Raw genomic sequence first — 22,855 nt, forward strand, 5'->3', positions numbered from 1 at the left:
AACCATCTAAAATTGTATTTACGCCCCCCAGTAAATGCACTACAGTAATGGAGTACTAGTACCGCGGCGTCACCGACTCAGCGTCACCGCCTATAAAAAGAGAAGCGAAGGTTGCTGAGACCCCCAACTAGGGCTATCAAAAAAGCTCGAGGCTCGCGAGCTGCTTGAGCTCGGCTCGCTGTAGACTCGGCTCGAGCTCGATTCGTCAACAATTCGAGCCGAACTCAAGCCTAGCTCCAAGCTTGCGAGCTTGACGAGCCGAGCTCGAATAGCTCGTCGAGCCCAGATTTCCCTCTGTCAAGTTCTTAAATTTTCAATGCAACAGCTAGTACTACTCTTACTCCCAATGAAAAGCAGTATAGAAACACAGAGCGTGCAGAGCTGTACCGTGCAGGCACTAGCCTACTAGTACTACATTACTCTGCAGCACTAGCCTATTAGTACTACTAGCATGCATGCAGCTCTATTTAATAGTACTACTAGTTGTCATATTATGCTTGAAAAAGCTACTAGTACTAGTAGTACTCGACAAGCATGCATGCAGCCTCCTTTCATCTGTATTGGTTATTTGAGGGCACACGAGTTAGGCTCGAGAAAGCTCGAGACTCGAGCGAGCCGAACTCGAGCCCATTTCTAAGCTTGTAGTTTAAACAGGCTCGACTCGAGCTCGGCTCGAGTTGGTGCCGAGCTCGAGCCTATATAGGTAAGCTCGCTCGGGCTCGGCTCGTTGACGGCCCTACCCCCAACCGTTTTCTCACCCCACTCGTTTGCTTGCGTTGCGTGCACAGCGACCGAGCCAGTCGGAGACTCGGAGGTTCGGACCCGACCCGACCCGAGTCAATCCGAATCTTTCAGGTGCGGGGCGTCCGGCCGCCACGTGGCGGGCGAACCCATCCCTCCCGGCCCCTACCCGTATCAGTCACGAGCTCCTCCTTCCTCCCATTCCACATTTCCACCCCTCACGGCCCCACCCACTCTCTCGATTCTCTCCTCGCCCAAAACCCCCCCAACTCCTCGCAGGCTCGCAGCCTCGCTCCCCCTCGCCGCGCTCTCGGCCTCGCCGCGTCGCCGCCGGTCTCTGGACGAGGAGGTGAGGGCGCGCGCGCGCCTCGGGACTACTTCGGCGCGGCTCTGTTCTCGTCGTTCGTGTTCTTCTGCTTCGGTTTCGTGGTGTTGGCGTGTGGATGTGTGCGTAACGGCTAATTTGGTTCGGGTTTTTGTGCTTGGTGGTGGTGGTGGGTGATTTGCAGGGGCGGTGAATCGGTGATCGATGAGCGGGCTGGATCTCCGGGAGATGTTAAGCAGCGCTGCGCGGCGGCATACGTGGAGGAGAAGCGGATGGGGGGCGGAGTGGGGCGGCGGCGACGACGCTCGCTCGGCCGCGCTTCCGGCTCGCTGTCCTCCTCCCCCTCCTCCTCGTCGTCCCGCGGCTGCGGGTGGGCGTGGCGACGAGGGGAGCGGTGGAGTGCGGGGGCGCGGGGAGGAGGGGACGAGTCGTGGTGGAAGCGGAGCGAGGCGCGAGGACGCGGCGGGGACCGGGAGGAATGCGGTGGCCGTCGTCGCCGGTGGCTCGGCCACGTCCGGCGCGGAGCGGGTTGCTGCGCGAGCGGAGGACGGTAGGAGGACGCCTCTGTTTCGGTTCATCACGTCCTCTGCTTGGGTTCGTCGTATGGATTGCCTATGTAACGGCTAAATTTGTTGCGGTTTGTGTTCGGTGGTGGTGATTGTAGGGCGGCGATCGATGGACGGGCCGACGCTGGAACTCTCCGAGATGATGCTCCACGCGGCGCAGCCATGGAGAAGCCGATGCACGCAGCGTGACGTTCGCCCGGGCGCGGTTCCTCCTCGTCCCGTCGCTGCGGATGGGCGAGGCGAGGGCACCAGTACAGTGCGAGGGCGCGTGCTGGAGGGGACGACTCGTGGTGGAGGCAGAGGAGGTGGAATGGAGCGTGAGCGCGAGGTGGTGGCGCCGGCGAGAAATGCGGTGGCCGTCGCCGGTGATTTGGCCACGCACGGCGGCGAGCGGGTTGCTGGCCCCTTGGTGGCGAAGGAGAAGAGAAATGGCGGCGGTGAGTTGGGGACGAAGAGGGGGCTAGAGAAGCGGGCCCCGCTTCCGCCGCCCAAGCGCAGGGTGGTGTCCGCTAAGCGCCAGTTTCCACCAGATTTCGGTAGGGACTCTGCTGTTCCACTCGGCCGCGGCCGGGGCCGTGGTGGTGGTGTTCGTCCGTCGGATGGGGCGCCTGCCCGTGCTGTTCTGGGTGAGAAGGTGGCGTCTGCGGGTAATGGTGATTCAATGGCGAATGTGCATCATCATGCTGTGATGGACACGGTCTTGATGAAATCTTCACATGCTTCGGATGAGAATCTGGTTGCTTTCAAAGTTGGTTCACCAGAGAATGGTGCAGAAGGGGCAGCAAGGGGAAAGGGAGCACACAATGGTGAATTGCTGGGAAAGAGGGAAGTGTTGGCTCAAGCTGTGAATTTGCTTCCCATGAGGAGGACTGTATCTGCGACGCACCGCTTCACTGCTGGGTGTGGGAGGGACGCTGCAGCTCCACTTGCTCGCAGAGAAGAGGGTAAGGTGGGTTCAGGTTTGGAAGTCATGCCTGTTGATGTTGGTGGGGGTGTGTCAAAGGAGGTGATGGCTACGGATGGCAGTAAACATTCGGTTAACCAGTGTACGGCGAACATTGTTGGAGCTGTCGGTGTTTTGGATGGAACAGTACAGTACCAGGAATTGGAGGAGGGTGAGGTGGCTGATGAGGCATACTGTGATGTAGAGTCACAAAAAGTTGTTGGTTGTGATTCTTTTGATGATTCTGCAGGTGAAAGACATGAGGGTGTTGTTCCTGTAACGTTTGCTGTTACTGAAGTTTTGACAAGTCACGCTTATGATGAGATGATGCAAATTAAGGCATTGCAAGAAGGGGGCAGTGATGCTGCGCAGGAAACTGAACATGACTTGCCAATGGGAGGCAAATGTGAAACTATCTTACCTGATGCTTCTCCTAAATGTTCGTTTGGTGGTCCTTCAAATGAAATTGTCCACGGCAAGAGAGTGTTGGGGAGTCATGGCATGAAAGGGGAAGTTCCCAGTCTTGCAATTGAAGATCATGGTGGCATTGCTCAAATTGACCAAGAACTGGAGGACGTTGAGATGACTACAGGGGAATACCGTGTTCAGGATGCTCAAATTGCCACCCATGTTATCCCACACGAGTCTACAACTGGTAGACATGAGGGGGGGCTTTGTGCATCTGCAGCTGCTGAAGATGTTAAGGTGATGAACAAATACAAAGGGACCTTACCCAAAGGTGCTGCTAAATCATCGATGAATATTGCAACAGGAGTATTTGGTGATGGTATCATGAGAAGTAAGATACTATCAACAGCTAGAAAAGTAGTCAAGCCACCTGTCAGAGCAAGCCATAAGCCTCCATTGAACACTCTGCATAGACCCTTCTCCACAAATAGTGCTTCATTTGGTCATAAGAAGTTGAAGGTAAAACGTCCAGATCAAAGTAAAGATATTCCTATGAAGATTGCCTCTACATCTGGATTGGCGGGCAAGGACAACCTTATCGATGAAAAGGCTTTGAGCTTGGAAGATGATGATATTTTGAAGGCACTAGTTGTTCATGATGGAAAGCTTGAGGTGTATCTCAATGTTCCCTCATGCGTTCAGCTTCATAGGCAACATGGAAGTGGGAATGCTGATGATAGGAGCAAAATCAGGATGTTGTGCAGGAGGTTTCAGTTTATATGCAGGGCTCTCTTACATGCCGTCGAACAGGGTTCATTGAAGATTCGAAGAGTTGACCTTGCAGCTGATAAAATCATCAGGAAATTGCCAGGCTTTACCAAACCTGGACCTACTGTGGGAAATGTTAATGGAGTGGAAGTTGGTGACGAATTTATGTACAGAGTTGAGCTAGCCCTTGTTGGTCTCCATCGCCCATACCAGGGAGGAATTGATACCACCGATTATAATGGAGTGCTTGTTGCAATAAGCATCGTTTGTTCTGGAGGTTATCCTGATGAATTGTCAAGCTCAGGTGAACTAATATACACTGGTTCTGGAGGAAAGCCTGCTGGTAAGAAGAAAGATGAGGATCAAAAGCTAGAGAGGGGGAACCTTGCCTTGAAGAATTGCATCGAGACAAAGACACCTGTCCGAGTGATTCATGGATTCAAAGGTCAAAATAGAGAGGACAACAGTCATTCAAGAGCTAAACAAATCCTAACATTTACTTATGATGGGTTGTACCTTGTGGTGGATTGCTGGACAGAAGGACTAAAAGGTTCAAGGATCTTCAAATACAAATTACAAAGGATTCCTGGACAACCAGAACTTCCTCTGCACATAGCTAAAGGGCTGAGAAGGTCTCTTTCACGTCCAGGCCTCTGCATAGCTGATATATCTCAAGGGAAAGAAATGGATCCCATCTGTGTGATCAATGATGTTAGTAATGTCCATCCAACATCTTTTCAGTACATCTCTAGAATCAAGTACCCGTCATGGCTTACAAAAAGACATCCTCAGCATCATGGTTGCGATTGCTCAGATGGCTGCATAGATTCTACTAAGTGCTTTTGTGCTGTGAAGAATGGAGGAAAAATCCCATTCAACTCCAATGGTGCAATTGTCCATGATAAACCCCTCATTTTTGAGTGTGGTCCATCCTGTAGGTGCCATTCTTCATGCCACAACAGGGTAAGTCAGAAGGGTATGAAAATCCACCTGGAAGTTTTCAGGACAGCCAATAAAGGTTGGGGTGTAAGATCCCTAAGGTCCATCTCTTCTGGCAGCTTTATATGTGAGTATGTTGGTATCCTGTTGACTGACAAGGAAGCTGACAAGAGAACAAACGATGAATACTTGTTTGATATAAGCCATAATTGTGATGATGAGGATTGCTCCAAGGGGAGGCCATCAACTATTTCTAGTCTAAACTCTTCTGGTGGTTGCTCTCAGACCATGGAAGATGTGTGCTTCACGATAGATGCGTCTGAGTACGGAAATATTGGAAGATTTATCAACCATAGTTGCTCACCTAACCTCTATGCACAAAATGTGCTTTGGGATCATGATGACCAAAGGGTGCCCCATATCATGTTCTTTGCTGCAGAGAACATTCCTCCACTCCAAGAGCTCACTTATGACTATAACTATAAAATAGGTGAAGTCCGCGACCTGAATGGCAGAGTAAAAGTTAAAGATTGCCATTGTGGTTCTCCACAGTGCTGCGGCAGGCTCTATTAGGGCATGGTTGACTGATAGTACTAGGTTTGGTATTTCTTTGAACAAAAACCCTTTGTAAAGTTAGTGTTTTGCTTGTTGTCATTTGAGAGCTTTGTAGATACATGGATAACATGGAGTGTTAGTGGTAAAAAGCAGTAAGGTTGGTGGTGGTTCTGTACATCTGTTGTCCTACTACAGCGAAATGCAGATTCTTGCATAGTACTGTGGTAATATATATCTTGCCCGTTTGCGACACTGTTGCTGAGTCCAGAATATATGTGGAATTGAATAAAATTGGCTTGGTGTTTGAACTATCCCAAGAATCTGGACAGGACTGCAGTTGAAAGCAGGTACACAATCAAACTTCTGTTATTTTACATAACGATCATTTATGTCATTTGTGCTAACAATGAGCTAGGACAATCAGAAGATGGACAAGATGTGTGGTGTGCTTTTGAAACCTGGGAGGTAGTCTTTTGGTCTTTGGATTCATGTGTGAGGTTGGTTACTAGTATAACATTATTGCCGTTGATATGAATGTTCAATGAATCTGCTTGATCTGCAATAGCTATTGTGCTAGCGAAGCAATATTTTGAACCAATGTATGACTAGATGAATCACCTTTATCTCTGCTAGACGTTCAATACCTATCTTTGTTATAAGAATTTCCTAGTTGTAGTCTTGTTATCTTGTAGAAGGTTTTTAAGTTGCAATGATTGACAATTAAATCTTTTACTATATGACTAACAGAACACTTAGCACAACTTAGGAGCTAGTCCCCTCCAGTAAAAAAGAATGCCTATGTATGCTGTTTTGAATTCTGAATTTCACACTTGATGTACCTATAATCAGTGAGAAATCAGCATAGCCATATGTATACCACTAAAAGGATCATGATATTACAGTTTTGCTGATGTGTGGCAATTAAATGAACAGCCAAATATGCATTTTTTGAGACATAAAATTGTCAAAATAAGTATTGCAATCAACCTACTGTGCAAATTCTTTTTTCCCCATTACATTCTTACGCATTTTTTTCCCCTGATAAGGTGTTTTTAACTCTTTGTACACTGCAAACAGATGGGAACACTTGATTCTTTTCAGAACATTGTATGATAGTGTGGTAAACTCGTAATGAAAACCATTGGCAACAAATGGCATTGATATTTTTTATATTTTTGTTATAACTGATGGACTTATAGAGGGAGCTAATTTTCTTTCTTGTAGAATCTTTGGTCCTTTCCTTGTTACTGCAAGATTAACTTGGTGCTTGTTTGAGTTCTTGTCAAGTTTGTGGCTATGATTGTATAGCAATACTGCTCGTCAACTTGCACTTCAAAATATATTACTGTGGGTACTGGTCGCCTTGATGTGAACTATGCGAATCACTAGGAAGAGCTTCTTTTAACTTTTAATTCAGAAAAGAAAATAAGCACAACACACAATTTTCACTGAGTCAGAATGGTTTGCACATTCAACACAGGGACTAAAAGTAATAACATTTCCATTTTGTTTTGTTTTGCTAATTTGGTCAAATCTGTTTTGATTTATGTCAATTTCTTTGGTAGCTTATGATCTTGATATAACTTCAACTTATTTCATTCTCATTTCAATGCTTCCATAGTAAGCCTATTATTGGACTAAGAATACTTACAAAAGAATAAATTCTGCAGAGGTGGATGCTGATAGACATTTTTTTTCAAAAGTAAGCGATATTTCCTCTGAAAAGAGAAACATTGTTTATATCCTTCTGGGCAGATTTCAATAAAAAAAAGTAGGTTAAATAAAGACCAATAAACTATAGAGTTAATTTTGCAGTCAAACACTGAGTGTTTTTTTTAGAGAAGGGAATTGAAGTTTCAAAGTAACTTGAAAGCGGGTATGATTTATCTGGTTTCCTGAAAGTTTATGATGGATTTGCTCGGTTTCTTACTTTAGAAAAACTTGGACAGCTTTTTTTGATGGGGAAGTTTCTGGTTGCTGTGTGTTCAGTCAGTATCTCAATTTTCAGATGATCATGATATGACTTGTGGATACTGAAACCAGATAGTTCTGAATTGTTCCAACCAATAAGGTGCTATGGTAAGTGCCATTCTCTTGATTCCTTGTCTTGCCAGATGAGGCTTCTTAACTGAATATCTGATGGTGCTGCTTTTATCTATGCTGCTGAATTAACTAGTCGCAGTTTTGAGCAGATCTTCAGCACATGGTTGGTGTTTAGCCAGGGATAATAAAGGTAGTGCATTATTTACAAGGAGATGCACATACATGTGATGAAATTAGTTCAGGATTTGGGTTTTGCCTAAACTTGTCGTGGGATTACATGTGTGGTTATGATGTTAACCATTGGTTACCATTTGCTTTGTCCTCTGCAGCAAATAGAGTGTTTTACTAGCTCATAGCCTCTGAAGTCTGAACCCTTTTTATCTTCAATGCATTCAGGAATATCTTCGAATTTTGACTCTCATAATTCTTTCTAAACCCCTAAAATTTTCCCCCAGTTTTCTTTCGAAAGGTAATTTTCTTGATGGGATAAACATTTCCTCATTTTGCAGGCCATGTGCTGCAACCTGTACCCTAGGTCGAGGATCACTAGAAGTCGCAGCGAGTGCCGAGGTAGCAAAGATGAACTACTCTTTGAAGTCTTGATCAATCGGTGGGCATGATTACTGGTTTTGGCGGCAAGAGAGTGAAGTTATCAGTAAAAATGTGGATTCAGTTAGGTAGGATACTGACGTGTTGCATATCACTACTAGCTAGGAACAGATATACCTTTGAGTTCTTATCATATCTTTCTGGTTATCACAGGAAGAAATCGGCTGTCACAAAATTCTCTGCATGATTTGATTAGCTCCAACATGACGCAGTGGGGTTGCTTACCTTGGACAGCTGGATGCATCAAGACCAGGTTTACAGTTCTAATTCATTTCCAACCGTTGTTAACCTCTGAGATTCCTTACTGTTACTGACACGATTATCTCTCGATGTGATATGATTTCCTCGTTCTCACAGGCTATGTGTTTTAGACCGAGTGGCTGATCTGAGAGGCACTGGATACTCAAATCAGCAACCAAACATCGGGTTTTTGGCAGCTAGGCAAAGGTTGAACGAACGAACTCCTCTTGATCAGATCGGTGGGCATAGCCATCAGATTCAGCAATCAGCACTAGCTTTTCACAACTGTCGCAGCTCAAAAGATGATTGGCAGAACTGCATTACCGAAAGATTACCTGCTGCTGGTAGTGGTTGGTGGTTTCTGCAAACCCATAGTTTCAGGCTCTAGCTTTATTTTTTTTCCCCTTCTCTCTTTAGACTGTGGCTTGACTCTGACGGAAGTAAAGGGAAATAGTTGCATCAGCACGAACTTTTTTAATTTTTTGAAATTTTTAATTTTAAAAATAAACCCTTCTAAAACATATTTCTAGAATCTAAACCTTTTGGTCACGTCAGCGCTCTAACATAGCAAAAACACGCCGACATGCCACACATAGCGGGCTTAAATAGTTTTGTCCCGCCATGCTAGCGAAGGTGGCGCGTGACTACGTAACACTGTCATACCAACCAGACCGCGTGACCAAATAATGCTTCCATGTCAACCAGACTGGCGTGACAGTGTTGTTTTTTCACGCTAGTCTGGCTAGCGTGGTTAAAAAGTTCAGATTTTAAAAATAAGTTTCGAAAGGATTTATTTTTAAAATTAAAATTTTAAAAAGTTTAAATAATAATAAAAAACCCATCAGCACATGTTGCAATCCCAATCTGAAAAGAACAAAAGAAAGACTAGAGACTAGAGAGAGTGGAGTTGTCATGGTGGTGGTCAACAATTTTGATGGCCTGTGGGGGCAGCTTATTTTGATGGCCTTGCGTATGACAGATAACAGCGGCTGGTACGTATTCTGACATTTTGATTGGTCAATTTCCATTCCGTACGTGTTGCTATCTTGCTGATGCTTTTGGTTTGGGGCCCCTGTTTAGAAATCAGGGTCGGCTTGGATAATAGCAGTTTCCTCTCATCTTTGGGTAGCCGATCAATCATCAACGTGTGGTGGTGGTGGTGGTTAAGAACAAATTTTAGTCTACCAAATTGGATAAGTTTAGAGAGAGCAGGTTAGCGGGAGAGATCTGCAGGCGTCACCGGGTCTGCATGTGTCACCAGGCCGCTGCTGCCTGTACTAAATTCTCTTCCTTTTCTAATTGCTGGTAAAGAAGAATTGCTCTGCGTTCTAAGGTATAGTAGCATAACTAGCATTTAAATTTGGCAAAATTTAAATATCCAAAATATAACTGCCAAAAATACCAGATGAAATGTCAAAAGACACTCCACTCTTATCTCTGCGACCCTACCTACTTTCTATTAAGTGGGACAACCAGTGATTGGCAATTTAGCCTTTTTTTTATCTATCTTCTTACTCGTTATTAAAGACTTTAAAAACAGCTATATTTTAAAACGTACTCCCTCCGTACTCGTATAGGAAGTCGTTTTGGACAGCGACATGATCTCCAAAACACAACTTTTACTTCTTATTTCTATAAAAATATTTATTGTAAAGTGATATATGTATACTTTTATGAAAGTATTTTTCAAGACAAATCTATTCATATAGTTTTTATATTTTTAAACTCAACAACTTGAGAGTTATTCATGATTTATATTCCTAAGGTTTAACTTAAATATTATCCTAAACGACTTCCTTTACAAGTACGGGGGAGTACGCCTCCTTTCATAAATCGAATTAATTTTGATAATATGTCTGTTTTTTTCGAAAATACTATTATATTTTTTATAAACTTGATTAATTTAAAGCAGTTTAATTAGAAAAATATCAAATAACTTATAATATGAAACAAGCACTGTACTGGATAAGATAAGATTTGGAGGGTACTTCCTCCGTTTCAAAAAAACTCAATTCCTAGGTTTCTGTGTCTAACGTTTGACCGTTTGTCTTATTTAAAAAATTATGAAAAAAATTTAAAAAGATAAGTCATGCATATAAGTATTATTCGTGTTTTATCATCTAACAATAATAAAAATTGTAATCATAAAATAATTTCATATAAAATGGACGGTCAAACGTTGGACATGGAAATCAAATAATTCAGTTTTTTTTTTGGACGGAGGAGGTAAGGTCAAAGAGCGGTAAATTTTTAATAGAGCAGTAGCAGCGGCGGCAGCAGCAAGAGCAAATATCATGATTATTCGGAGTACTAGTGTACAAGCTACCTGTACGAATAAAAACAAGCAGCAGAAGGTCGGGTGCAGAATTATTACGCTTTCACCTTCGTTGCTTCTCCTCTCCGATTCTCTCTTGCTTTCCTTCCCTTTCCCTGTCGCGAGCTTACGCGTCGTTGTCCCGCGGGGGCGGAGAGAGAAATCCCCACTCTCACTCCATCCACCTAGTCTAATCCAGCTTGCTGCCGCTGCTGCTGTTGCTGCTGCGTCACCTCAGTACCTCACCTCATCTCATCCATCGTTTGCTCCGTTTCTGTGGGATTTCCACCGGCTGATTCTCTCGCCCTCCTCCCATAAAGCGACCGGTGGTTCGCACCGGACGGATGCCCCAATCTTTGCATCGAGGGGCAACGAAGCGAGGTCACGGATGCGGGCGATGCCACCGCCGTCTTCTTGTCCCTAGATCCATCAAGGTATCCATTTCTTTCTCTCCCCCCTCCGTGTTGCCCGTCTCTCTGCCACTTCTTGTTGGTCTAATCGAGCAAGAAGGGGGATGATGGTTTGTGTGGTGTGGCAAGAACATCAGGGCTTGGGTTTCTTGGTGGTGGAGGTTGTTGATCGATTCTCGTTGTGCCCCCCCTTTGCTGGAGGCAGATCGATCTATGTGGGCACCTTCTGTTATTAAGGAATTATATTCCTTTTTCACGGTTTTCAAGGCTTCGGGAGCATCATAAACACGTTTATGGTGTTGAGTGTTTTGGGTCTTTTACATCTGTACAGTTTTATATGAATCCTATAAATGGACTTAAAACTATTTGAAAAAAAGGATATTTGTGAGTTGGCAAATATGGAACCTAGTTAACTCATTGCCGAATGGTATAATTTTGCATATTAAAAACTTTCTTCAAGGATGAGCAGAAAATTTGAGTTCAAAATCAAATCCAGTTGCCTAGTACTTTGTCTGCATAGAAGATGCAGGGCACAAGAATTGGTTATGTAATGCTGATACTTGACCAATTCAGTTGATTCTTTACTGATATTCATATGACAGGAATACAGGATTCAACCTATGTTCCTAAATAACAATAATAACGTTGTCAAATTGCAAATATGAGTCATCCTCCGGGTTCTGATTAGATGTTTGTTCATCCTCCATGCTCTGATTACTGTGCGTGCAGTGTTAGGAGGACAGAGACAAGAAAATGCTTGTATATCTGCCAATATCGTGTTCTTGGTTGTTCATATCCTTGGTCTCTCATGCTTTCAAGTTGGCCTTGGCCATCAGTTTATGCTCTGTGCATTACCTAGCTTTGTTTAATGTGTATTGGTCAATCCCGAGAAAAAGGAACTACATGATGACCTTAGTTCATGCTTATTAAAGCAGTGTCATATCTCTCATTTCAAGCCATGGAACTCTTTCCATTGAAAACCTCATTTGAAACAACGGTTGAAGTACAACAGTAGAACACAAGATTAGTATTTCTTAAAAATTGAAATCCTAGAATTTAGCCAGCATTTTATATGCACTGATATGCATGCTTGCACTTTGTGGATTATGTGTTTGCTCTGTTGCTTGAGTTTATTTTATCCTCCTTCTGTGTGTTGCTTTGAGCGTGCTTCTGTTGTTAAACTGATGTTGATGTTTTCTGTTTATGATTCAGTGACCAGTTCTCTGATCAGTGAGAATAATGGCCGCTGCTGAAGCAAGGGCTGCTTGGCAGCGTGCTGCAAACCGTTGCATCGTTCAGGAGGATAGAAAAAGAGCACCAAAACTAGCCTGCTGTCCACCATCATCAGAACAGCAGCATGTCAAAAGCAATGGAAATTGTAGGAATTCTGAAGACCGCCCTGTGCCCAATTTCATGCCATTGAGCTGGAATCCCATGAACTCCAGTCTGCCACCTGATATTAGATGGTGGCTTCAGTTACAACCAAATTTAGGAGGGCAGAAGAATCTTGCAGGTGAGCACCTATATTTTCTGGGAAGAGAGATCAGTGATAAGGAAGTGGAGGATTCAGCACAAAAGAATATACACGACGAACCATTATTTTGTGAAATGTTCGACACCAATCCTGAGAAGATTGAGGATGTTTTTGAGCCTTCGTGGATGGTTTCCACAGCTTCCATGAAGTATTCTTCTGAAACAGGCTTACAAGACTTGAAAAATATAGGTGGCTATTCCCAAGTTCCTTCGAAGTGCAAAGAAAATGCCAGTGACTGTTTGTTCAATGATAAAGAATTCCTGGATTTCAAAAATTTTAACCCACCACCGTCGAAGAACCCACAGAAGGACGATTTTGATATGAATGCGCCTTGGAAAGGAGGTGAAAGGAGTCAACCATGGTGGCAGATCACTGATGAGAATGAGCTGGCTTTACTGGTTGCAGAAAGAGCAATGCAGCATATTGAGAATTGCGATTTACCAAGACCTACCCAGATAGTTCGTGTTCAGGGTACTGAATCACGCAGTCATGAAAATATGGGTAGGTACAGGGGGTCATCAGGTCCAGCAGGTACAATGTCATATCCTGATACTGGACAATGTGAACATATTGAATGCAGTTACAGCACAGCAAGCACAGATGAGGTGGATTTAACCAGTGATGGAGTTTGGCAACAGCAGGAAAGAAATGTTGCACGCAGGTGTGTATTTCTTCTGCCTTACTCTGTCACCAATTTACCCTGATGCCATAATTGTAATTTCCGTAAGCATACCTAAATTTTGATGCACATCTATTTTAATTTCCTAGTTGATATCTGAAGTTCAGGTGGTGCATTACTTCTGTATTACAAATAGAATTGCTAAATATTACTGTAGTCTGAATTATTTGGTGCTAAGTAGGAGTTTCCCTTTGTGTTCGCTAAAATGCTGTTTGGTGCTAGTGAGATCTTTTGTCTGTTCCTGTTCAGTTCTCTTTTTGAAAGGAAAACTTATTATACTGGTTAAGTTTCAGTTTTGGTTCATTTCAGAGATACATTGTTGCTCACTGCCTACAGGATAATGGTGCCATTGCCCTTGTTTGCAAAAGAGTTCATGGACTTCTTCAAAAAAGTTGCTTGTTATATTTGTTTCATTTAATCAATACCTAGAGTTTTTTTTTTAAAAAAAATTCCTATTGTTGATTGGGAACTACACAATTTCACAATCTACATTCATCTATTTTAAGTTATGTTCCATAATCCGCACTCGGAAACTTCAAATGTGCTCCATTATTTTTCAGTTTCTTGTGTTTTTCTGGTTATCATTTCATCCAATTTTCCTGCAGTGATGCACAAGATTTTTCTAGGGGCATCAATACAGAACCACGAGGCAAGCGAACATACCAGAATCCTGCAGAGCAAGCTCAACTTTTGGAGGCACTTTGTCACTCGCAAACACGGGCGAGGGAAGCTGAGATGGCTGGGAAGAAAGCACAAAGTGAAAAAGACGATGTCATCAAGCTATTTTTCAGACAGGCCTCGCATCTCTTTGCGTGCAAACAATGGCTGAAAATGTTACAGTTGGAGAACATCTGCCTCCAGCTTAAACACAGAGAGCATCAGATAGCAACCATGATACCTGATATTCCATGGATTACACTAAAGAAAAGGACTACACCAGATCATGAGAAAGAAGATTGGACAAGGAAGAAAGGCAGAAGGCATAAAAATGCAGGGAGTTTCTGTGACGCGCTCTTATTTGCCGTTGGTTTAGGTCTTGCAGGTGCAGGGCTGCTTCTTGGCTGGACATTTGGGTGGCTTCTGGCCAAGTTCTGAAGTTGCCCATAGTTTTCAACTGAGACTAGCTTAGCTAGCTAGGCATGTATTTTGCTGTGCGCCTGTATGTGATGATTCATAGATGAAATCTCCAGGTATACTCTCCATATTGGAGTGAGATGGCGAAATTTTAGACCCAAGAATATGTTCGTTTGGAAGCTCTGCTAGTTAGAAGACACGAATGTATAGGGAGCATTTGTTGCAAATTTGCAATTTGTAAATATGGGAGGAGGACGTCTGTGAATGCTTGTACATACTGATCAGTAGAGAAAAAATGTCATCGGACTTCTTCAACAGTACTCCCTCCGTCCCAAAAAGAATTAAGAGGGGATAAGAATTAAGAGGGGATGTGATCTCTCCTAGGTTGATCTCCAGGTTGATGTATGTGTTTTTGGGACGGAGGGAGTATCTCCACCTGTACCTATTATTTGGAAAATTAGCAGCGTTACTGCAGATTGTGTTTTTCAAAACAGGGAACTACCAAGCGGCAGTTCTGTCTGTTTTTCAGTGAATTGCAGGTTATGTGTTTTTCAGTGCAAGCAATTGTTGGTTATTTGCCTGAAATGAAATTCTGTCACATTCTAGTTGTTTCTGCTTGGTTCTTTTACAATGTTCAAATATGTACAGACTATCTTATTTCTTTCTTTTAATATGTTCACATTTAATTTTTGTTTGCCTGCCTGTTTTCTTCAAACAAGGATGGTAGAGTGCTAGTGGTAATTAATATGTTACTTCACCTCTTCTACGACTACAGTATACACTGGCCTTCTATGAATCGCCTCTTGATGCTCCTTAAAGTTTCATAATAGGGATTTTGTATCATCTGTTCGGGGTTTTTTTTTTATTTTTAGCATTCTTGTCAATTCTGTAACATTTGTTCAGCATTTCTTATGTTTCCAAAATACTAGATAGGTCTCGCCAAGCTTAGAATCGAATTGAATGCAACAAAGTTTCGCATTTGTTCTGTTTGGTTCCCTGAGCATCTATTTTTCCTAAGACCAAGGAGTGAGGTATTGGTGTTGAAGTTATCGTACACTGCTCCTTAGTTGTCATTTTATTTCTTACAAAAGGTTAGTGGATAACAAATATCCGAGGGACTACAAAGAATTGAAAAGATTTTATCATAGCCTCAAAATTATTTGTTCACATTCATGTTAAAGAGAAATTGGGTTCAAAATTTGATAAGCATCGATCCCACACAATTGCCGTCTTTTTTTAGAGATACTTCTGAAAACCCCCTTTTTAATTTTTTTTATTGTTCACCAAATTTTCGTTTAGGCAAAACTCATACATGGCTGAGGTAAAATTGCACGAACATAACAAATGAGCATTTGACAGTATACTCACCGTGCACCTTGAAAGATGATGTGTTACTTCTTTGCATGTCCGCAATTTATTGATTTGTTTCCCGAGCCCTGACTTACCTCTAGTGTGAATTGAACGTGAGGACTCATCCGTCAATTCGAAAACTTTCCTACAGGGTTAGTCCACAGAAGATATGTGTAACATCCCGCCTTCCCCCAGGCCAGGCCCGCTTACATCTGGCAGCTTTTATATAGGTCATAGACTGCCCTCACAGACCAACACATGTCTTTTCTGCACACTAAGATGATGTGTTACTCCTTTGCATGTCTGTAATTTATTGTGTTAATTCGAAAACTTTCCTACAGGGTTAGTCCACAGAAGATATGTGTAACAATCCCGCCTTCCCCCAGGCTAGGCCCGCTTACATATGGCAGCTTTTATAGGTCATAGACTACCCTCACAGACCAACACATGTCTTTTCTGCACACTTTGTAGAAGATATGTGTAACATCCTGCCTTCCCCTAGGCCAGGCCCGCTTTTATAGGTCATAGACTGTCCTCACAGACCAACACATGTCTTTTCTGCACACTTTGTCCTCACTCGTGTGCACCCGGGAAGAATTTCCCGGTCGGTCACTCATCCCAAATTGCTCCAGGCCAAGCACACTTAACCCTGGAGTTCTTTGGAAATCGGCTTCCGGAAAAGAAGTCTTAACCCTGGAGTTCTTTGGAAATCGGCTTCCGGAAAAGAAGTTGCAACTTGTTGATATGAGTATTCTATTAATTCTATTAAGCCCTGGGCCGGAATGTCACAATATGCATCCTATGTCCATGAAAGTACTAGCTCTAATGGTTCATTAATCGAATTCAACATCATGTCTAATTTAATTAACGCAGACCATTTTGACCTAAGCACCATGCTTAAATCAAAAACCCTATGGATGTCTTACGAACACACCCAAACTAGAGCATACAAAAATAAACAAATGAAGCATAACATATACGATCAAGCCATATTCACATGGTGGTACTATTGAGTAAAGGTTTGGTGAACCTTGTTTTATCTTTTACATAACTGAGTGTACTTACCACCAGCATAATGGATATGTTGAAATCTTTGAAACAGTGGCATGGTCACATATGATTGTCGATCTCTCATCCATCTGATGCGGATTGTAGCGGGGCAAGGCACTTTGACCATGCCAAGCCAGGCAGCTGTAACATCCTGAAAGTTAACTACTTTCTAATTATGCATCATGCCAGTTCTTATGTTCTTAATACCTGAAAGTGCATCTAGGCCCCTAATGATTTTGATGATTGATTACAATGCGATTAGAGAGGAATAACACTTTTATTCAAGCAAATATGAAGGTTGTTATGTCCTCGACATGTTGTAATGAGATGCATACCCCATGAATGCAACATCACGATGCAATGCGGCAATGATCAAATGGTATATTGTATCTTTTACCTTGCATTGTGTCGTAGGAATGCCGTACTATTAAGAGGGATACCACATGCATATAATTGGTAGAACACTAGTGCTCAAAATGCTTCATCTTTGTGTGAGTTGAAAAACCTAAGCCAAAATTTTAATCCCGAGTTGTTTCACTTGTCACAACACTTACACCGGGTTTCTTTGCAAGTTTTTCAACATATCTTGAAGGTTTTGGACCATTTTTTATGTTGGGTTTGATAGCCCACGAAACTAGCTTTCCATAGAGTCCAAAATCTTCGAAATCGGAGTTCGGAGTAAAAAGTTATTGCACTTTTTACTTGAGCAACATTAGACTATCCGATTTGAAATCAGACTATCCGATGTATCGGACTATCCGATTTTTCACAGAACTTCACTCTCTGTCTTTGTTTGAAAAATCCTTTCGAGTGAGTTTTTCTATTTGTCGGAGTATCTGATGTTGGATCAGATAGTCCGATGATACAGAGACTCTGAAATTTCATGGAACTTGAGTCTCTATTTGAGGACGAAGTTTTTGCTTCTAAAATATCGGACACTCCGATTTAACATCAGATAGTCCGATGTCTCGGAAAGTCCGAAATTTCATGGAACTTCGTTCTCTGTTTCTTGTTGCCTTGGAGGTTTAAAATATCGGACTATCCGACGTGGGCTGAAAGATTCCCCTCCAATGGCCACATTTTTTTTTTGGGGGAGGGGGGGTTCTATAAATACCCCCCACCTAACCCTTTTCTAGGGTTACCCAACTCATTTCATTCTCATTCACTTTGGGTTGAGCTTGGTGCTAAGGTGCTTTGGATCTTTGAGCTCATTCTCCCTCTCTCAAATCCCTCCTCGTTCATTGTGTGGTGTATCTTGGTGGTTGTGGATTTGGTATTTGAGGGCCTAGTGTGTGTTTCACTCGATCTTGAGCACTAGGGTTTGACCAAGAGTTGTGTGGTGTTTGTTACTCTTAGAGGATGAGGACTCCTAGACGGCTAGGTGTCACTCCCGAGCCACCGATCTACGTGTGGTTGGCCGGGAGAAGTTTGTGAAGGCCCGATCTCGCCTCCGCAAGGAAAGAGATACCCCTTAGTGGAAGGAGGAGTGCTTAGTGTAACCTCTTGAGGAAAGGGTTAGCAAAGACCCGGCTCTTAGTGAGCTCCTCAACGGAGAGTAGAATCCCCTGAAGGATTTGAACTCCGGGAACAACTCCGTGAACTTCATCGTTGGTGATATCTCTTCATCCTCTCTTTAGCTTTGCTTAATTGTGCTGCTATAGATCTAGTCGTTGTTTGCGCTATACTCTTGTTTGTGTGCTAGATCTGCTTGTTGTGATTGTTTAGTGGATCAGACAAACTGATCCAACATCAGACTATCTAATATTTTCGGATAGTCTGACTGTGGATCAGACTTTCCGACCTTAACTCAATTTTAGTTTCCGCATAAAGTTTTAAATTAGCCTATTCATCCCTCCTCTAGGCCTAATTGACCCTTTCAATAACCTTCTAAACCTAGGACATTATAATTAGAGGGCCAACTGGGCTTTCACATTGTCCACCATGTGTCATGTGGTGGGCCAGGTGAATCCCGGCCTCACCAAATGGCGCCACGGCTCTCTTCTTGCCCAGTTGGCCGAATTGGGTGTTGCCAGGCATGTACGACATGTGTCCAGACTCGCATCGTCCCTAATGACTCAGCGCTACTGTCTTTTCCACGTCTTTTCAGTCCCATCGGTTTGGAATCTTTTTCCTAAATTTGTTTCATTTATGGATGTGATCGTTGGGTTATAGCTGGCGGGGGGGGGGGGGGAGGGGTCAGGGCCTTGACTTTTTCAAGTCTTCGGCCTTGCCCCTGTGCCCCTTAGCAGGGAGATTGAGTGTTTTTAGGCTAGCTTCTCGAAGATGTCTTTGATGAACAAATGTATAATATGTAGATCTTGTATGCATCCACGGTCCTCTTCAGAAGGAACGTGTAGTGTACAAGGACCAAGGGGGGCCGGGTCCCAGACCAGATCGGGACCTAGGCTCCATCCAGTCCATAATTTTAATATGTAGATCTTGTACGTTTCCACGCTCATCTCAAGGAGGTATGTGTAACCTACAAGGACAGTGTGGGGCAAAAGTCTGCCGCAAAGACTTATGGTATCTTAGAGTTTGTTAGAGATAAGTGTCGTGTCCGATATGGACATAGTTTGTAATTCTCGGGTATAAATAGACCCCGGATCCCATATAATCAATGAACACACGTTCAATACAATCTCGGTGCATCGCCACCCTTTTTACTTTCGTTTTGTTTCGACGAGTTCTTGCTTTCGGGTTGAGCTGCATCGATTTCGATCTTCAACAAGAGGTAAAACTTGTTATGGCGGCTTGCATTCTCGGGATTAGTGCTTCCATCTTTATGATACTCTAATCTTGTTTATGTAATTTGTCGAGTTATCATATATCTTACATAATCTCTAGCAATATCGCTATCTAACCTACAATCGGCTAACATCTGTCGGTAGAGGGCAACCGATTAGGTTAGACATCAATGTTGACTTAGATTATATAGGATATTCACCACTCTATGAAACTTTCAATGGCTTGATTGTCTAGATATTGTCCTTCTTTTCATACTTATAGCTGCATCAGTTGAGTTTGATCTTATAAGTCATGATTAGAATCTCAATCTCTAGCCTGCTTCTTGGTTGCCGATTAGGGTAGTATCGGGGTTTCAGCTGATCTTACCTGATTTAACTATATTTACTCCATATGCTTCGTTGATATGTTAAATCTGCCCTTTATGTTAAGATCTTGTTGCATTTAAGTATATTAGGCCTTTGTTTGATATATTTTACTTGCTTTAATATCTTAATATAGAGTGGTATCGGAGTATTAGCCGATACATGCTAGATCTATCTGATCGGCTATGCTATGAACATATATAGTCCCGTTATTAATATATATTTTGATCTAAGTGATTTATACTGTCTCGGCATGGCGACCGATCTATCCCAATCACTTGATTTAAGTATATATCGATATAAGGAGTATATATTGTTAATATCTACAGCCGATCGAGTAGATTTAGTTCCTTCTTATTTATTCATGACCGCCGATCGATACATATATGACATCGGCCCAAAGATAAATGATATGTCATCGGCACTCAGCCGATCGGCTATCGTTTATAGGTTTAACCGCGGTTTCTTTGTCTTTGTTTCTTGTTGATTGTAGGATCAAATCAACTGGCACGCTTGCATACCCGAAGGCGAGTTTTGGACCTGCACTGGAGTTAAGCAGATATCCCAGGCCTCGTGTTTTATGTCAACACGCTTTTGGTACGCCTGGTGGGACAGATCAGAAGTCAGAATCACAACAACAGTTTTTCCCATGGCCGAGAAACCGCCAGCATCGCCGTCCTCGGCTGGTGAACCTGGCTATGTTAAAGCCAAGATCCACAAGCTGGGTCTATCTGAGGTTGATGAAGCCAACATTGTGCCCGTCACTATGGATAAATTGACACCCGAGCAGCAAAAGGATCTTGAGGCAATGATGTAGCAAGCACGGAATCAGTTCTTGAGCTCATTCACGGAGACCCGCAAGGGAACACTTGTTCAAAAGTACAAAGTAAAAGTAATTGGTGATGTTCCTGGGACAGGTTCTTCTAAGGATGGAGAAGTGAAACAAGCTCTAGATGACGCGGCTCAACCGAGTAATAAAGGTGCTGCAGATGGCTTTCAAGGAGATCAAGGTGATGGCTCTCAAGGAGTTCAGGGTGTTGGCTCTCAAGGAATTCAAGGTGATGGTGTTCAGGGAGTTCAAGGTGGAGGTCTTAATCAAGATGGCAATGCAACACAGTTACAGTTTAACAACTTCCAGGATCAGGTTGACTATGCTATGCACCATGCTTTGATCAATCAATCTGGAATATTAGTCAACACTTTGTCAAACATGGTGAAGATAATGGTTGATGGTTCAATGGCTGAATATCAGGCTACATGACCGGTTTATCTACCAGGAGGGGTATTCCTGAATTATCGGCCATTAGTCACTGATAATCAGCCAGCTGTTCAATCAATTCCTCTTAATGCACCATCGGCTCAGCCGACGGCACCAGTATCGGCTCCTGCACCTGCTGCACCGTCATCAGCACCAGGTCAATTAGTGAATCCTCGATTGTTGGTGAGAGAGAAACCACAGCATAGTGGATAGAATGTGAATCGGCTAACGCAGGATCATGTTGCAGCTATGTTCTTATCTCCTCAACCTACTGTTGATCCAACCCAGCAGCAGCCGATTCAGCAAATACCACCAAGGCAGCAGGTTGTACAGCCGATTCAACAAACACCACCAATCCAACAGGTTGTGCAACCAATTCAGCAGACGCCACCTAGGCGGCAGGTTTTGCAACCAATTCAGCAGACGCCATTAAGGCAACAAATTATTCAGCCGATTCAACAGCAAGGCTTGATGAATGCATCGGCTGGGTTTGCAACACCTGACAATCAGCCAAGGCAGCATGCTGCGAATCAAGTTGTTTCAGAGCACTTGGTTCATCATGTACAGCCAGATCAGACGGTAATACCTCAAGTTGTCCCCGAGCATTTGGTGCACAATATTCAGCCAAATTTTCAAAATTACCAAGGGGGCAATTTGAATTATCAGTATCAGCCTCCTTCACCGCAAGTTCAATATCAGCAGGGAGGATCGGCTCAACCCCAGTTTGTTCCTCAATACAATCAATTCGAGCTCATGCCACAATAACCTCAAGGATTACCAAAGCAACGACCATGGGCCGATATGATTGCGGATGTGATGAAAGAGTAGTTTGGGCTCAGGCCGAAAGACGCTAGAAATTTGTATCGGTATCCTTACCCTGAATGGTTTGAGAGGGTTCCTCTTCCTAACCGATTCAAAGTTCCAGACTTTTCAAAATTCTCAGGGCAGGATAGTGTGTCAACTTATGAACACGTTAGCCGACTTTTAGCTCAGTGTGGTGAAGCATCGGCTGTGGAAGCCTTGAGGGTTACGTTGTTCCGGTTGTCTTTGTCTAGATCGGCTTTCACTTGGTTTACTTCTCTACCATGTGGATTAATCAACAGTTGGCCTGATTTGGAGAAGCAATTTCATAGTTATTTCTACAGTGGGATTCATGAGATGAAACTGTCCGATTTAACAGTGATCAAGTAGAGACATGATGAGTCTGTGCATGAGTATATTCAGAGATTCAGAGAGATGAGGAATAAGTGCTACAGCTTGAGTTTAACTGATGCCCAGTTAGCCGATTTGGCTTTTCAGGGTATGATTGCTCCGATCAGGGAGAAATTCTCGTTTCAAGACTTTGATAGCTTGTCACATCTTGCACAGAAGGTAACCTTGCATGAACAGAGGTTTGCAGAAGCCAGGAAGAACTTCAAAAGGGTTAATCATGTCTGTCCTTACATATATGGATCGGATGATGATGATGATGACGACTCCGAGATAGCAGCAGCCGAATGGGTGAAAAGCAAAAAGGTTATATCATGCCAATGGGTAAAGAATTCTGGAAAAGAGGAGAGATATGACTTTGATATTACCCAAGCTGACAAGATTTTTGATTTGCTACTCCGAGAGAAACAGATTCAACTTCCTGCTGGCCATACAATCCCATTGGCTGAAGAATTGGGCAAGAGGAGATATTATAAGTGGCATAATTTTGGGTCTCATTCCACCAATGTTTGCAAGGTCTTCAGGCAGCAGATCCAAGCAGCTATTGAGGGAGGCAAAATCAAATTTGATGATTCTAAGAGGCCGATGAAGGTTGATGGCAATCCTTTTCCTGTCAATGTGGTGCATACAGCTGGCCGAATAGCCGATGGGGGACACGCAAGAGGTTTTTAGGTGAATTCGGCTAAAATTATCGACAAGTATCAGAAGAGGTATGACAAACAACAGGAGAGGC

The 22,855-nt window shown here is 43.2% G+C and overlaps 2 protein-coding genes and 1 long non-coding RNA gene across 5 annotated transcripts; all 3 read left to right on the forward strand.

Annotated features, from left to right (window-relative positions):
* Nucleotides 1-950: 950 nt before the first annotated feature.
* LOC4345509 (uncharacterized) lies at nucleotides 951-5,497 on the forward strand. 3 transcript variants are annotated; one of them, XM_015792611.3, is made up of 3 exons: nucleotides 951-1,090; nucleotides 1,251-1,616; nucleotides 1,731-5,497. In XM_015792611.3, exons 2-3 carry the CDS (start codon nucleotides 1,271-1,273, stop codon nucleotides 5,261-5,263), a joined length of 3,879 nt encoding a protein of 1,292 aa, XP_015648097.1. In that variant the 5' UTR covers nucleotides 951-1,090; nucleotides 1,251-1,270; the 3' UTR covers nucleotides 5,264-5,497. The 3 variants fall into 3 exon arrangements, with proteins under 3 accessions (XP_015648097.1, XP_015648096.1, XP_025883407.1); XM_015792610.3 differs by having other exon boundaries at nucleotides 1,005-1,142; XM_026027622.2 differs by lacking the exon at nucleotides 951-1,090 and having other exon boundaries at nucleotides 1,130-1,616.
* A 2,174-nt stretch (nucleotides 5,498-7,671) lies between these two features.
* LOC136351478 (uncharacterized) lies at nucleotides 7,672-8,600 on the forward strand. The gene is made up of 2 exons (XR_010734666.1): nucleotides 7,672-7,965; nucleotides 8,051-8,600. It is a non-coding gene; the product is annotated as an uncharacterized lncRNA (long non-coding RNA).
* A 1,900-nt stretch (nucleotides 8,601-10,500) lies between these two features.
* LOC4345510 (uncharacterized) lies at nucleotides 10,501-14,708 on the forward strand. Its single transcript, XM_015795330.3, has 3 exons — nucleotides 10,501-10,885; nucleotides 12,074-13,056; nucleotides 13,680-14,708. The coding sequence occupies exons 2-3, from the start codon at nucleotides 12,101-12,103 to the stop codon at nucleotides 14,167-14,169; spliced, it is 1,446 nt and encodes a 481-aa protein (XP_015650816.1). The 5' UTR covers nucleotides 10,501-10,885; nucleotides 12,074-12,100; the 3' UTR covers nucleotides 14,170-14,708.
* The last annotated feature ends 8,147 nt before the right edge of the window (nucleotides 14,709-22,855 follow it).

The sequence above is a fragment of the Oryza sativa genome, chromosome 8 (assembly GCF_034140825.1).
Source record: "Oryza sativa Japonica Group chromosome 8, ASM3414082v1".
Classification (NCBI taxonomy): domain Eukaryota; kingdom Viridiplantae; phylum Streptophyta; class Magnoliopsida; order Poales; family Poaceae; genus Oryza; species Oryza sativa.

Bases quoted from the DNA above. Each gene is read 5' to 3' on its own strand.
- LOC4345510 (XM_015795330.3), top strand. From the start codon at position 12,101: ATGGCCGCTGCTGAAGCAAGGGCTGCTTGGCAGCGTGCTGCAAACCGT. The intron at 13,057-13,679 runs GTGTGTATTTCT...ATTTTCCTGCAG, and splicing joins GAAAGAAATGTTGCACGCAG to TGATGCACAAGATTTTTCTA.
- LOC4345509 (XM_015792611.3), top strand. From the start codon at position 1,271: ATGAGCGGGCTGGATCTCCGGGAGATGTTAAGCAGCGCTGCGCGGCGG. The intron at 1,617-1,730 runs GTAGGAGGACGC...TGGTGATTGTAG, and splicing joins TGCTGCGCGAGCGGAGGACG to GGCGGCGATCGATGGACGGG.